Source organism: Platalea leucorodia (assembly GCF_965183815.1).
Source record: "Platalea leucorodia genome assembly, chromosome: 8".
In the NCBI taxonomy this organism is placed as follows: Eukaryota; Metazoa; Chordata; class Aves; order Pelecaniformes; family Threskiornithidae; genus Platalea; species Platalea leucorodia.
Genome location: NC_138830.1, coordinates 25460988 through 25475369, shown reverse-complemented (window position 1 = coordinate 25475369; position 14382 = coordinate 25460988). Strand labels below are relative to the sequence as shown.

At 42.5% G+C, this 14382-nt stretch overlaps 1 protein-coding gene across 8 annotated transcripts in view; it reads left to right on the top strand.

Annotated features, from left to right (window-relative positions):
• YEATS2 (YEATS domain containing 2) overlaps positions 1–13040 on the top strand; it is a 51066-nt gene extending 38026 nt beyond the window's left edge. For 5 of the 8 annotated variants that reach the window (XM_082320553.1, XM_082320552.1, XM_082320555.1 and 2 more), the window contains 8 exons: positions 824–935; positions 2188–2261; positions 3380–3459; positions 4441–4642; positions 6029–6255; positions 7438–7512; positions 8946–9019; positions 9899–13039. In XM_082320553.1, coding sequence (XP_082176679.1) covers positions 824–935; positions 2188–2261; positions 3380–3459; positions 4441–4642; positions 6029–6255; positions 7438–7512; positions 8946–9019; positions 9899–10007 — 953 coding nt within the window. In that variant the 3' untranslated portion in view covers positions 10008–13039. Of the gene's footprint in view, positions 1–823; positions 936–2187; positions 2262–3379; positions 3460–4440; positions 4643–6028; positions 6256–7437; positions 7513–8945; positions 9020–9898 lie in introns of those variants that run through there. The other 3 variants (XM_082320556.1, XR_014229078.1, XM_082320557.1) reach the window with 3 other exon arrangements.
• The last annotated feature ends 1342 nt before the right edge of the window (positions 13041–14382 follow it).

Genomic DNA, 14382 nt, shown 5'->3' with positions numbered 1-14382 from the left:
TTACTGCTGTCCTCAGAATAGTGACTATGGTGAAACGTACTGGAGAATGCTTTCCAGCAGCACTAGATGCAGACAGCACACCTGCCTGCGCAGACACACAGGGGAAAGATGTACATACAGTACTTCCCAGAATAACACGTAGGCTAGAGCTGAGATACTCAAAGTCCAGTTCTTGCAGAGCTGTCACGCATCTCTCCCGTCCCAGATGAATGACCAGACTGCCTGGCTGTTCTGTGTTGGGAACATCTCTGTCTCTCCTGCTCCGGTCTCACAAGAGTTCTGTCCTAGGTGTGAGAAAATTCACTGATGTTAAAATCAGTGATGTCTTCAAAAAAAGTTGTCACTTTGAAATTTCACTTCTTGCTAAAGCTGTTAGTAGTTTTCTATGCAGCTATTTGTTTACAGAAAATCATAGAGTCATCATCATAGAATCATAGAATACCAGGTTGGAAGGGACCTCAAGGATCATCCGGTCCAACCTTTCTAGCACAATCTAAACGAGAGCCAATGTACATTTTCAGGAAGGTCAATTTAGATCAGGCAGTAATATGCAAAACATGAGCAATTGATTATGCATATGCAAATTTTCTAAAAAGGATAACGTGTGAGCATGTTGAGATTTGAAGGGGGGGTGCATGTGTTCTGGTGGCTTTCTTTCAGCAGAACAGAAGGCCAGATTTGTTCATGCTTAACAATCGGAATGCAAACAACAAATTAAGTGCTGTTATGTAAGACCCTTAGTCTTACTGGAGTCTCGCAAGACATTATTTATCAAGCCGACTGGTACTTTTTGTCTCTTAAAATGTGTTCTGTTTCTTTGAAGTTAAGATGGAGCCTGATTCAACAGGACAAAACTGCAGTTCTGTGGGTACCCAAGAAGGCCAAGCAGCAGTAAAAACAGAAGATAGCTCCGAACTTGGGAATTACGTTATCAAGTAATTGTTCATTTCTCTATAAGGATTTCTGATCTTTGAAATACCGGGGGGAAGGAGGAGGTTCTAGGGATACGTGGAGTAGTGTTAAGCTTGACCTAGAAATACATTATAAAATCTTCTGTCCCATACACTACTGTATCAGTACTAATCCTGTTGGCTGGCATTAGTTTCAGTGTTGCAATATTTTCTTTGTAAATGGATTTGTATGCAGGGCTCAGGAAAGGGGGAAAAAAATTATTTGAAGATTTGCAGTTGATCTGGGGTTTGCTAAAATCTCAAGCTGCTAAAACCTCTTTATCATCCACTGCTTGTATAATTCCCATTGCCATTGTGTGTCCTTAGTGAGGTCAAACTGCCCAGTGGAATGCAGGTCAAAAAAGGGGCATCTGAAATAAGTAGAACTGTCTCTCTTCTTGCCTCTCTAGTCTTGTAAGGCTCATATACTTCTGTAATTACTTAGTATGAGGGCTGCGTTGGTTCAGAATGGGAATTAAATAATAAAGATCATTGGAGTATTTGTTCACTGGATGCCATGAAATCCAGTGCCTTGTTTGTGATGCTTTTGCAAGTACTTGTTAGTCTTTTTTCACCAGAACTCAGTTTGCAGAATTTTCTCTGCGTATTTCTTATAATGTGTAGGATGTGTCTCCTGCTCTTGATTCCTCCAATGGCTGACTTTCCTGTCTCCATGTTTTGAAAAGTTTTGTTATTCCAACATGTCCCTGCAGACATTGTCCTGATAGAGAGTTTGTGTAGGAGACAGGAATAAATCTTAAGTCACTACACACTGGAAATTATCTTAGTTATAAAATAACTAATGGAAAATACAGTTTTTGCCAGTTAAATATGGTATGGCTGGTTAAGTAAAATTTACCTAAACTCCCGTAAGTACAACGCTTCCCATGCAGTATTGCACGTTCCTACTGGGACAGCCTGCACTAATAGGTGCATCTTATCCCCCAAAGTATTGTTGCAGATTGTGAGATGATGCAGGGATTTCTTCCAAGCCTGCCCAAAAAAGCCTCTCTTCAGTTTCTTGATCATGACAAATGTAGCTTCAGATGTGGACACTTCAGCAAGTGAAAGGGCTGTTTGGAATACCATCTCTGGATTGGGGCATAACAGTTTATCCGCATGTTAGTATTGCCTTGGGCCTAGGGACTTTAAACCATTCAGTGATTTGGAAACCTTATGCATCTGATTCATTGCTTCCAAGAATATTCTTCATTGTGATTCTTTTTACCCCTTGCAGCATAGAATATTTGGAGAACATCCAGCAGCTTTTAACAGCAATAGTGAAGAAGGTTCCATTAATTGCTGAAAAAAGTAAGCAGTAAATGAAAAGGCTTTGCTTTCTATTTTCAGTGTGTCAACAGAATGCCTTGCATACTCTGTAGCCGCTAAAATTATTAAAAGGTGAAATGAAATGAAGCCATTCTCCTAGAGAGCTTACTCCAGGGGTTATTCGAAAGGTGCTTGGAATCAGGTTCTTCCAATAAAGCCAAGTATGTTGTCACAGCAGTTATTAACTTTCACCTGTTTTTGGTTAGAAATAGATTGTATTTCCTCACATAATGGCTGCAAGTAGGTCTTCTTTTCCCTGGTTTGTCCTTAAAAGATAGATGCCTTTTTCTTCTTCTTCTTTTTTTTTTTTTTTTTATTTTTTATTTAATGCCAGGGTTTCAGAAATGCTTGCAAATATAACATAGCTCAGCATTGGAATGTGTTTGTTGTTGGGGTTTTTGTCTTTTTTTTTTTTTTTTTTTTTTTTTTTAAATGAGAGGTAGTAGTTAGCAGAGAAATGTTTTAATCTTTTATGGTACTTTATAATTGCATACCTCTTACTCATGTACGTAGCTGAAAATGTATCAGCTTTCTCTGGTAACTAATGCACTTTAAACAAGTTGTCCTGGAGACTGAGTAGGGTAGACCCTCTCGAGATAAGCACAGTGGGCAAAGTAGGAGTGGGCGGCACAGTAAAGCTTTCATTACATACAGCTCTCTAGCCTACAGCAGCATTCATGAATCCGTTGCTTAGGATTCATATCCCCTCCTCATGTTTTTACCAGGAAACTTTTTCACTGTTTCATTTTTATATTGCAATTTGTTGGCAAAGAAAAATGTTTTCCCAAGGAAGACAGACTTACAGGTCTATATCATTACAGTTTGGGGGGGAAGAAGAGGCTTAAAACGGCCCATAGCCACAGATGTCTGTGTATCCTGACCAAGAGGGATGCTGATTTTGCATTCAGAAACCAAAGTGTCTGCTGCACCTATCTGTGCTGTGCTCAAAGAGACCACAGCATTTGTAAGAGCTACACTCTTTGATCCTATGAGCATGAAACACATTTCCCTCTTCTTCTCCACTAAATAACATCACAAGCAGAATTTATCTTACTTCACATATTAAAATTTAATACTGTTTTTGGCTTTGTGTTTTCTAGGTGAAGATGCGAGCTCTTTTTGTGCCAGTTCAGTGGAACAGTATTACAGCTGGAATATTGGGAAGAGGAGGGCAGCCGAGGTAATCCTCTCCTCCTGTGTTTCATAAGCAGTCATTAGGGACACAAGAAGGATTTCTGAATTATGGAACCTTCCTTGTTGTTGTTAGGGGCTTTGTTTTCTGAAGCAGTCTGTCGCATTTTAAATGGAAGCATTTCTTACTGCAAGACACACTGATTCGTGTCCAGGTAGTGATCCAGTTTATTGTTCAGAGACTTTTTCAAGCAGAAGGGACTCTAAAGGTCATTTTTCAGTTGGTTCAAAGTAAGATGGTTTTGAAGCGTTTTCAAAATCAGAATTTTTGCAAACTGCCCTGTTAGCACTTTGTCCTCATCACTCCTCTGTGGCTTATTACAGTCATGGGAATTTTACCCAATATACTTTGTCCATCTTTTCATGGGATTGTGTCTGCTTTCTGTAGGAAGAGAATTGAGGGATCTGACATAAGCGATGCTAGTGCTGAAATAGATTGTCAGTTCACTCAAGATAAATATTTCAGTTAATCTGGACCTTTCTGTGTTGTAGATGTTACGTTTCCCCCTATTTCTTCATAGTTTTGAACTCTTGCTGTGGAGTTTTACGAGGAAGACGTTAAAATTTATTAGACCCTCTGCTGTTGCCAACTTAAATGATTAAAGAGTTTAACCAAAATTTTGAGCAGCATATTTTTCTCTACTGGATTTCTTGCACTGTGCCATCTTAGGTGTTACTTGGGAGATGAGACAGTTCAAGTCAAGACAGATGTGTCTGGGCCCCTGTAAATGTGTGTCCCTTTTTCTTGAGGTTTTGTTTGCATGAGAAAGCAGAGTTTAAATCACCTGCCTACAGCTGCCTAATATCAGGATTAGGATCATCTTCCACATTTGTTTTTCCTTGTTGTTCTGACTTCTAAGAAAATCACATTCTTTTTGTTTTCCTTGCAACATGGATTATTGTTCTGGGCCATAGTCTAGCCTTAAACGTTTCAGCCAGTGTGATGAGCTTTCCCTTTGGTTTGTCACAGTGGCAACGAGCAATGACAGTGAGAAAGATCCTACAAGAAATCATAGAGAAGCACCCCAGGTTTCACAACATTACACCCCTGAAAACAAAGCACGTGGTGCACTGGTGTCGATGCCATGGCTACACTCCACCTGACCCAGAGACCTTGCGGAACGACGAGGACTCGATTGAAGACGTGCTGACACAGATAGACAGTGAGCCAGGTGAGTGTGGAGGGACAGAAAGCTCCTTTTTGCCAAAGACGGTGTTTGTTAAATGGCTCGAGACGGTGTGTATGCACACACATGTGCTGCTTCTTCAGGAGAAGGGCATTCTTACATTCTTTGTTTTTTAACTTGATTTACTCTGGAATAACAGAAGTTGGAGATCTTAATGGCAAGCCTACAAGTGAGGCTGCCCCTTGTCCCTACCAGTCCTGATGTTCTCTGGGGCCTCTTTTGGGTTTTACTGTGCTTTGGGGCCTTCGGAGGCCCAGCGTAGATAAATCTTATGACAGATGAGTCTTGCCCCACAGTGTAATCATTTATAAATGGGCACACAAACAAAGCATAGGGAGTAATGACTGTTCTGCCCTTGGGTAAGCTTAGCCTCTGTGAAAAGACTTACCATGCAAACAGTGTGAATGAGTTCAGGTACAAAAAAAAAAACCCAAACTGGCAGCAGCAGCGTGGAGCTCAGTGGGGGTTAATTTACCTCCAAGTGAAGTGAATTGGCCTGTGTGAAGCTTCACGTTGTGTTATTACAGCTGCTATGTTATTGTACTAGGCATAGCTCTGGGATCTCCACAGTCCATTTTAGTATGTATTAAACATACATCTTCAATTTCATCCATTCTTCAGTTAAGCTCCCTTGTTTCATCTTCAGATAATCCCTTTCCCAAAGCTGAATGTTTTTCTGTTCTGATCATACAGGGATTTAAGGTGTTTCACAGAAGTGTATGGATTTGATTATTCTTTGCTAAGTCTGGCCCTGCATTGCAATTGTTGAAGGTGGAAAGGAAGCCTACATCCACCTTTTAATATTTGTATCTGAGTAACTAGATTTGTGTTTGTCTTTGAAGAAAAGAATCTTTTTATTGCATAGCTTTCCACTAAAGGTTTTACTGGCTTGTGTCGAGCAGGCAGAGAAGAGGTTACACTTTTGTAATTCCACTGCAAATCTGTCTTCTGATTTTTCTCAAAAAGCATAATAATACTTGTCACAATGTGAAAGATGATTTAGTGCTACATGGTGCCTACGTAGTAAAAACTCCATTTCTCCAAGCAAGTTGAAGAGCATCAGACTGCTTTGCCAGTTGTCAGAAAGCTTCTGTGAGAATGTTTAGGAGACTCACATGAGCCTGGTTTTGTTTGAAATGCAGCCTTCTCGATTGGTGTAGGGGCAGATGATGGAGAGGACCATGAATGTCATGAAGATATAATTAGAAGGCTCTCAATGACTGTTTGCATTTCTGTTCATCCTTATGTTTAGTAGGAACTACAAAAATAACTTCCAATTACCTTAATTTCTTACCATATTTTGAGTGTGCATCTGTTTATAAACAGCTTTCCATAACCTATCATGTGTTTAATTGATTGCTTCTTTTTCAGAATGCCCTTCATCTTACAGCAGTGGTGAGGAGCTGTGCCGAAAACTAGAGGAACTACAGCAATTTCTGAAACGAGAACCAGAACACGAAGAGGAAGTAGATATTCTCAACTTTAGCGAGCCATTAAAAATAAACATTAAGAAAGAACAGGAGGAGAAACAAGAGGAGATGAAGTTCTACTTGGCTTCCTTGCCTGCATCAGAGTTTGTGAGGGACACTGCAGAGAAGGTAATCAGTGAATCATAAAGCTAGTAAGAACTGCCATTAAGCTAGTTGTGGTCTTACATTTATTTAGTTGACTTTATTTCATCTATATGGGCCGTTGGATGCTTTATGAATGTTTTTATAAATGCCCTGGAAAAATTGGACCTTCTGACTCGTGACACTCAGCTGGCCAGTGCTGGCAGGAGTAAGTGAAGCATGCCAGCCGGAGGTCATTTCAGAGTAGCTGTGTTGCAGGGCTTAGCACCAGAAAAATCATCCTGGAGGGCTAGAAGCAAGGGGAAGTGAGGAAGAAGAGTACTAGCACCGAATTCTTCCTGTCCCACCATGTGCAAGATTTGGGCTCGTTGCTTGGAGCAGTGGTGTTTAGTAGCAGCTCCTGAAAAGGAGTTGCAGTGAAGCTAAGACCACAGCAAACTTCTCTACTGCTTGGGTTTCTTCCCCCATTCAAATTAGGGTAAAAGAAATGGAGAGAGGGAGTCTTCTCTCACAGTAGCAGGAAGGAAAGAGAGGAGACTGACTCAGCTTGTAGGAAAGAGTGCTCGCCATTGTACCAGCAGAGACAGGAGCAGCGGGAGGGGTTTGCATGCAGCAGTTGTGGGAGAACGAAAGGATCTCTGTCTCCACCTCAAATGCTGCCATCAAGGGACAAAACTTTGGTTCTGCAGTGTATCTAGTCTTGCTACATAGGTGGCAAGGGCACAGGCACCATGAGAGTGTGACTGGGTGATGAAACGCACTTGATCCAGAACTTCTGTGCCAGGAGTACTGTCTAAAGTGGTTTCAGTTGCCATAGTTAGGTGCAGGGAAGATTATGAATACATGGATTGAATATATGTACAGTTTTAAAATGGAGCTTCCATTCTCAATCCAAAGATACCCAATGCAGCCTGGGTTTTGTGTAGACTTTCTGAAACAAAAATTAAAACCTGCTTTTGTTTCTTCTGTGTTTTAGAGGCATTTCTGCAGGCTGTTCTAATGGTCAAGCTTCATTTTCTCCAGATTTTTTTTTTTTTTTAAATGAAGCCTAAGATTACACTGCCTGAGAGTTCTGCAATGTCTGCTTGCTTGTTTTTTAACTACCCTTTGTAATAGATTGTTTCTGTTACCTCATTCTCATCTCATCTGTAGCAAAACGTGGGTTGTGTTGTTTGATGTATTAATTTTGTTCTCTCTTGTATTTTATAGATAGGGATTTCTTTTCAGCCTGCTGAGGTACAAAAGAATGTTTATGCATCAGTAATAGAAGATATGATTTTAAAGGTAAGAAATTACTTCACATTAAGAACTTTTCTACATTACTGGGTTAATACAGTTACAGAAAAAAAGATTGAATATCCTTATTAATATGCATTTATCAAATCAGGAGATGCGGAGTCTGATGTCTATTTTTGTGCATGTATAGGAAGATATATAGCTGACCAAAGAGTGTCGCATACTTCTCTGTGTGTTTCCAGCTTTCTAGCTGATTTGTTGGCTTGGACACAGAACAGCAATTTGCAGATTCTCAGCTCCGGCAAGATACTGACTCATTCTGTAACTTCAAAAGTACTCCTTACTTTGTCCTACCCTTCAGAACTTGGGGGGAGGGGGGAATCTGCCACAGTTCTGTAAGACTTGGTTATTTTATAAGAGGTTAGCTGTTTTTTCCTAAATACTGTTCAGTTCCTTTTTGCCTGGGTTGTCTCTACTGGGAGACTGCTGAATTCCTGCAGACAGCAGCAATTCTGCCTTGTACGAGAAACCATTTATCTCTCATAATCAGTTTTGGAAAAACAGAGACTGTTTCTTACCAAAGCTTCGAACAGCATGGAATTGAAGTTTTTGGGTTTGGACTGAAGGCTAACACAGGTTATTTTTAGCAGTGCTCTGCTGTGTTTCCAGCCAAAGACAATTTTTGGGGTTGTTTGTACAGACTGCTGCTTATCAGAAGATCATTTTTACAAAAGCTAATTCATTCCAGGTCACACATGCACATGCATGCACACTTCTACTGTGGTCTCTGTTACTTACCGTAGTTGAACTCAGATACAGATGCGTCCATTTGTAGACACAGATTGTAATCACCAGATTGCTCCGTTATTATTGTAGAGTTATGCCAGCTTTCCTCTCTGAATGTTCCAGAAAACTCTGCTCTAGTCTTGATACAGGCACAGAAAGCCAAGAGCCTTAATTAGCTGTTGATTGAACCTTGATTAAGCCAAGTAGGCATATGCCTGCTGTCTGCTTGCTGTCCAGGCTGGGAGGTTTTTGTGAAAGTGTCTTGACATAAGCCTGGTGACCACAGGGAGTGGCTAACAAGCATAAACCTGCTCCCAGGAGAATATCTGGAATCTGCCGTGTACAAAACAAGCTCTGGTCTGTGAGAGGCAGGGCCCTAAAATGTTCTTTGGGGCACAGGCTCTGGAACATCGGATCCACCCTGCTGTGCACATACTGCTCTACAGGTCCAGAGAGAAAACAGACTGGGCAGTTGCAGTCTGAGCTCTGTGCATCTTTCTTTCTGCTAAATATACTCAGTTCTTATTACTGTGCCAGTAAAACTCACTTGGGAATCTTGAACTGCCCCCTGCTGATGGAATACAGGATTGAAGTGAGCCAGAATTTCAGCTGCTCTTACACTGATACTCGAGCAAATAGCACGTTCCTTTCCTCTTTTCGTAATGCTGTCTCCTAATGTTGTCTTTTTGTCACAGGCCACTGAACAGCTTATGAGTGATATCCTACGACAAGCACTGGCTGTGGCATACCAGACAGCTCCTCACAACAGGTACAGCAGCTTGTTTCCTCTTAGACCACTTATGCCAGCACCAAGGGCTGAACTGCTTGAGGAATTTAGTCAGATTAGCTCAGACCATGTGAGTGAGGGAATTTATGAACTATATTCTGGGAAGATGCAAGCCTTAGGAGGGGTTTGTCATTTCTGAGCTCCATAGTGGCAAAGGACTGGTAACATAAACAACATTAAAATCTGAGGTAGGATTCTCTGGTGTTGCCATGCTCAAAGGCAGATGACCTGTTTCTACAGAGCCATGTTGGAAGAACCTTCTCACTCTTGTCCATCCCAGGTTATCATGTAGACAACTTAGCCATGGCCAGACAGAACTTAAACAACCTAAATAACCTCTTCGTTATTTTACTGATATACTCCTTTCTGGCTCAGATACTGAGTGATTTTTATGGTATCGGTTAGGCCGCATTTTGATTTCTATTCAGCACCATGATTTGGGCTAGCTTGAAATTGAAAAAAAAAAAAAAACAACACTATGAGAAAATGCTTGGTTTAAATATTTACTTGCATGCAATATATAAATATTAATATGATATATATTAAACACTTGTATATATGTTATATATAGAAATATATATACATAATCTGTGCTATAGAAGTTCAAGAATTAATACTTCAGCACTTGATTTTCCTGTCCCAGTGCCCAAGATGTTTCCTCCAGTCATTTGAGAGTGGCTTTTTTGTGCTGTGACATTTTAATGCTTTTCCTGTGTTGCTCTAACACCTGCTCTTTTATCCTTTTTTTTGATTGATCTTCCCCCCCCCCCCCCGCCCCATTAGTAAATGTATTGACTTACTGCTTTATGGACACGTGTCTTTTTATGTATTATAATAGCATCTCTGATGCATTCCCTGCAGGACTCCAAGAGAGATCACAGTGATGAATATTCACAAAGCCATCTGTAGTATTCCCTTTCTTGACTTCCTCACAAACAAACATATGAAGATACTAAATGAGGAACAATGAAATAGAGCAGAGAAGATGCTACAGGAAAGGTGGATTTATAACGGAAGTTGGGTTGACAAATCCAGTATTTCTGTAGGACACTATTATATACATTTATAACATTGGGCTACTAGATTGTTACCTCCGATTAAAGATGCACCTTAATGCAACAAAATGATGCTCTGTTCCAAATCAAGTTGTTAAATGTCAGTGTTTACTTGGTAAGTGTATGTTCAGTGGCTGAACAAACATTGTCAGTTTGCATCACGTTGCTAGCTGTGAGAGACTCCACAGGCCTGGTCCCTCTGAGACAGCTGTATTGATGAGATTGAACATTTTTTCTAAGAAAAGAAATCATGCTTTTTGATGCAGTCTACATACAAGTTGATTTCCCCATGCAGTGGGCAGAACAGTTGCTTTGGCACTCTGAATATGAGAAAAGTCAAAGGCAGCTTTTAAAGGTGGGTCATTTGAGTAGATGGGTGGGTTGGTTGGTTAGGTTTGGGTTTGGGGGAGCAGAAAGCTGATGGCTGCAACAAATTCTGCCAGTCCTGCTTGAGCATGGTGTATGTGACTGAGAACACAGCTGGGTAGGCTTGTCATTAGCTTATTCAGCTAAGTGTCACCTAACCAAATTCCTTGCCTCTCTAGAGGAGGTGTCCAATGTCACCTTTCTTAGTGACCTCAGAAAGGGTAGACTGGCACATGCTCAATCAAGATGAACAACCCATGGTCAGGCTTGGTAAGATTTGACTGACCACTTGTCCTGCATGGGAAAGGAGAGGAGCAAGGACAACATTCAGCGTTTGTGGGCTTGGACTGGCTGAAAAACCCTTTGCTTGCCCAGCGAGTGCCTCCCCAGGCTGCCAGAAGGTTTGGAGTGTGCTGGAGGGCAGGTGACCCGGTGCGTTGTACAAGTCTTAATGTTTTGACAGCATTCACATAATGATCAGCTTGGATTGTGAAGTGCTGTGGGAGCAGCAGCACGACTTTGGCTTAAGTTCTGCTCAACACAGAGAGGCCTGATAGGATCAAAAAATCAGAGATTTGCTGCTTGTGGGAAGCTCCTCTGATGTCTTGACTGCAGGAAGAAGTTCTGCTACTAACCCCAGCACTTACCTGTCTCAGGAACATCACTGGTGTAGGAGACATGTCTGCAGCCTGGTTATCAACACCTTGCTGAAGAAGGCTTCGCTGACAACATCCTGACCACCCCACATCCACCACCCTTTTGTCCTGCCCCATGGGTGCTTGCTAGTAGTGTGAATAAGCCATTGTAAAGCTGGTGGGACTCCTGTTGGACTGTCATGCTTTCAGCGTGCTTGTTTTGTGAGGCAGTGCTGTCATGTGGGTGGAGCATGGGTCAAACAGCCTCCAATGCACTGATCTCAGCTGGGTCTCTGATCTGCTGCATGGCCTTTGATTTAATCACTCTGTGCCTCAGTTTCCCCATCTCTGAGCATGGGGAGCAGGATACCTACCTCACAGGGGTGTACTGAGGCCTCGCTTTTGTTGGTGCCGTGCTTTGACAATACAAAGCCTTTTATAAATATTAAACTACGGTTATCTTTCCTGGCCTGAGGTAGGAACAGAAATCTTCAAAATGTTATCTTTTGGTGCTTTTTTTTGGGCTAGAAGACAGGTGGTGGTAACTCCAGTAGTGTGCAGGAACTGTTGAAGATGGTTCAGTTAGAGGGTGGTTTCAGGCTTCGAAGGAGAGTAGCATAGGTTTGATGCAGTTCTTAAGCTGAGGAAGGCACTATGTACCTCAGATGAGATGCTGCCTGTCTTCTCCACCTTAAATAAAACTAGGGTCTGTAGATAAGCCCCCTCAGTTCATCAGAGCTAACAGGGAGTTACAGTTTGTTTGAATAAGAGTGGCAGAACCTGGCCCTTGAATCTAGGAAACGGGACCAATGGATGAAATCCAAACAGCATTCAGAGGAGGACTTAAATGCCCCCTAGAAAGGGTGTTTCAGATGCTCTGGATTCAAAAGATAATTCTAGCTTGTTCAGGTGAGCTGAGTGCAGGATTGCTTGTACAAGTAAAGTGCACAGCTCAGCCCTGACATTAGTTTTTCAGCTGAGGTCAGTGTGAAGGAGTCAAGCAGTTTCACCATGATACTTGAACTCAGTGTTGAGAGTTGGGAGGAATCCAGGTAGCTGGGGAACTGCAGGCCCCACACTCTGTTTGTAGACTGCAGTGAACTCAAATTCCATACTACTTTCAGGCACCCCTGTATGCAGCTTTTACAAAAGAGAAGGGCATTTTCAAGGTATCTGTCGCTAGCGCTATGACAGCCTGCAGGTTGTGTGGGAACAGCCTTTTGGGCAAACTCAGTCGTGCTATGATCTTCCGCAATGACACATGGATTTCCAGCCCCCCGTCTCTTGTGGGCTTAGTTTCTGGGATTTTGATACACCCAGAGCAGCTCTTGAGGATGCAGGAGCTCATCTTTGGGCATCTGTTTGCAAATAGTGGCTTCCTTGCCTGTGTCTTGCTTTTCTATGAGGAATGGAGTTTCAGAATGAGTCCTGAACCTGGCCCTGAAGCAGGCAGGTAAATGCCCCTTGTTCTTACTGGGGTTCTTGCAGTGGAGATCTATTGCTGCATTTCTGAGCAACCACAGGTTATTCTCCTAGGAGATGCTATATTAATAATATATAAAGTTTGCTGAAGAAAAATAAAATCTGTTAAAAGCAGATAGAAAATAACACATTTGTTTAGTCCTTCAGATGTAGGAAATCTTTGCAACAAGTTCTTTGAATTTTGAAAAGTGGTGGGAGAAAAACTTGTTGGTGAGAAGTTCCTGTGGGAATTGCTTGGAGATAAGTTAGAGGTGGTGGAATTTCCCACACCCCTTCAGGTGTGTGTGGAACGCTACAGATGATGTGGTGTGTTGAAATGTTACGGTATATTTCTCTGGCTTTCTAAAGAGTCTTGATACAAGTTAAAGATCTCTTTACAAATATTGCGCCTATTTGTAATGCTGAGTGTTTAAATCCTTCATGTTATCTGTATTATACTGTATAATTGTGTAAGATACGTATGTTTACAATAAATTCTTTTATTAGCTGTGATGATAGGATTGTCTCGACTGTCACTCGAAGTTTCTCCAAATCCACAGACTTTTGTGTGCTCTGTATATTCAGAATGTTTTAGTTAGTTCTGGATAAAAATTGGTAGTTGTGGAATTGATCTGAAGTAAAAGGTAATTTTTTCCCTTTTCTAGTTATTTTAAAAAGCTCTTGGTTTTGTAGGTTGGGGGAAGGGAAGTCAGGAGCTCAGCAAGCTTAGCTCCTCCAACTTTTGATTCTCCAGAGCAGCCTGTTTAAACAGCAAGTAATTGGTTTGTGTGGAAGATTGAAAAGCATGGTGCGTTGATGTTGGCCGGCTGCCAGACGCCCACCCAGCTGCTCTCTCACTTCTCTTCAGCAGAACAGAAGGAGAAAATAAGATGAAAAAGCTTGTGGGTCAAGATAAAAACAGAGACATCACGTACCAATTGCCATCGTAGGCAAAACAGGCTCAACTTGGGGAAAATTAGTTTAACTTCTTGCCAATTAGAATAGAGTTGGATGGTGAGAAATAAAGACCAAAAAAAAAAAAAAAAAAAACCAAACACCTTTGCCCCCACCCCTTTTTTGCTAAGACTCTACTTCAGTCCTTCATTCCTGACTCCCACCTCCTCTCCCCCCACAAGAGGTGCAGGAGAATGGGGGGTTGCCCTTGACGGTCCCTCTTTGCTGGTCCTTCCCTTTCCTAAGCGCGCTCTCACAGGGGTGCCGCCGGCTCGGGGCTCGGCTCCCTCAGCTGCCCTGGGGCGGCCAGAACCGGCTGTGTCCGGCGCCGGGCAGCCCCCGCCTCTCCTCACAGAGACCCCGCGGCCACCCCCTGGGCACAGGCACCCAAACAAAAAGAAATGGAAAAAAGTAAGAAAAGCTAACTTCTCCATTTTCCCCAGGCTGTGGGGAGGGATCATAGGTGGCTGTGAGCAGACTTAATGCTCCATTGTCTTTCAAAATACTGTAAAACTTGTTGCTGTTTGTACTAAATCCCGTACAAGTGCCGCCTCTTGAGCACACACTGCACTGCCTTTACACTGCCGGAGCCAAACAAGTGACGACGACCTGGCCAAGGACGGCCGACGGCGCCCTGTGGGCTGGGCCCTTGGCGATGCCTCCCTCCTGGCCGCTGCAGCCCTGCCCCTCGCGTTCCTGAGCACGTCTCCAGGACGTGGTGGTCAGCTGCAGCGTGCCCAGAAGGTGCCGGACCATCCGCTCTAGAAACAAAGATTTGCACACAGAGCTGGCGCAGGAGCAAGCGGTGTGTCTGGGTCCCTGGGTGTAGTCTTGGTGGCACCAAAGCCTGTGCCACCAGGAACGAGGGATCGTC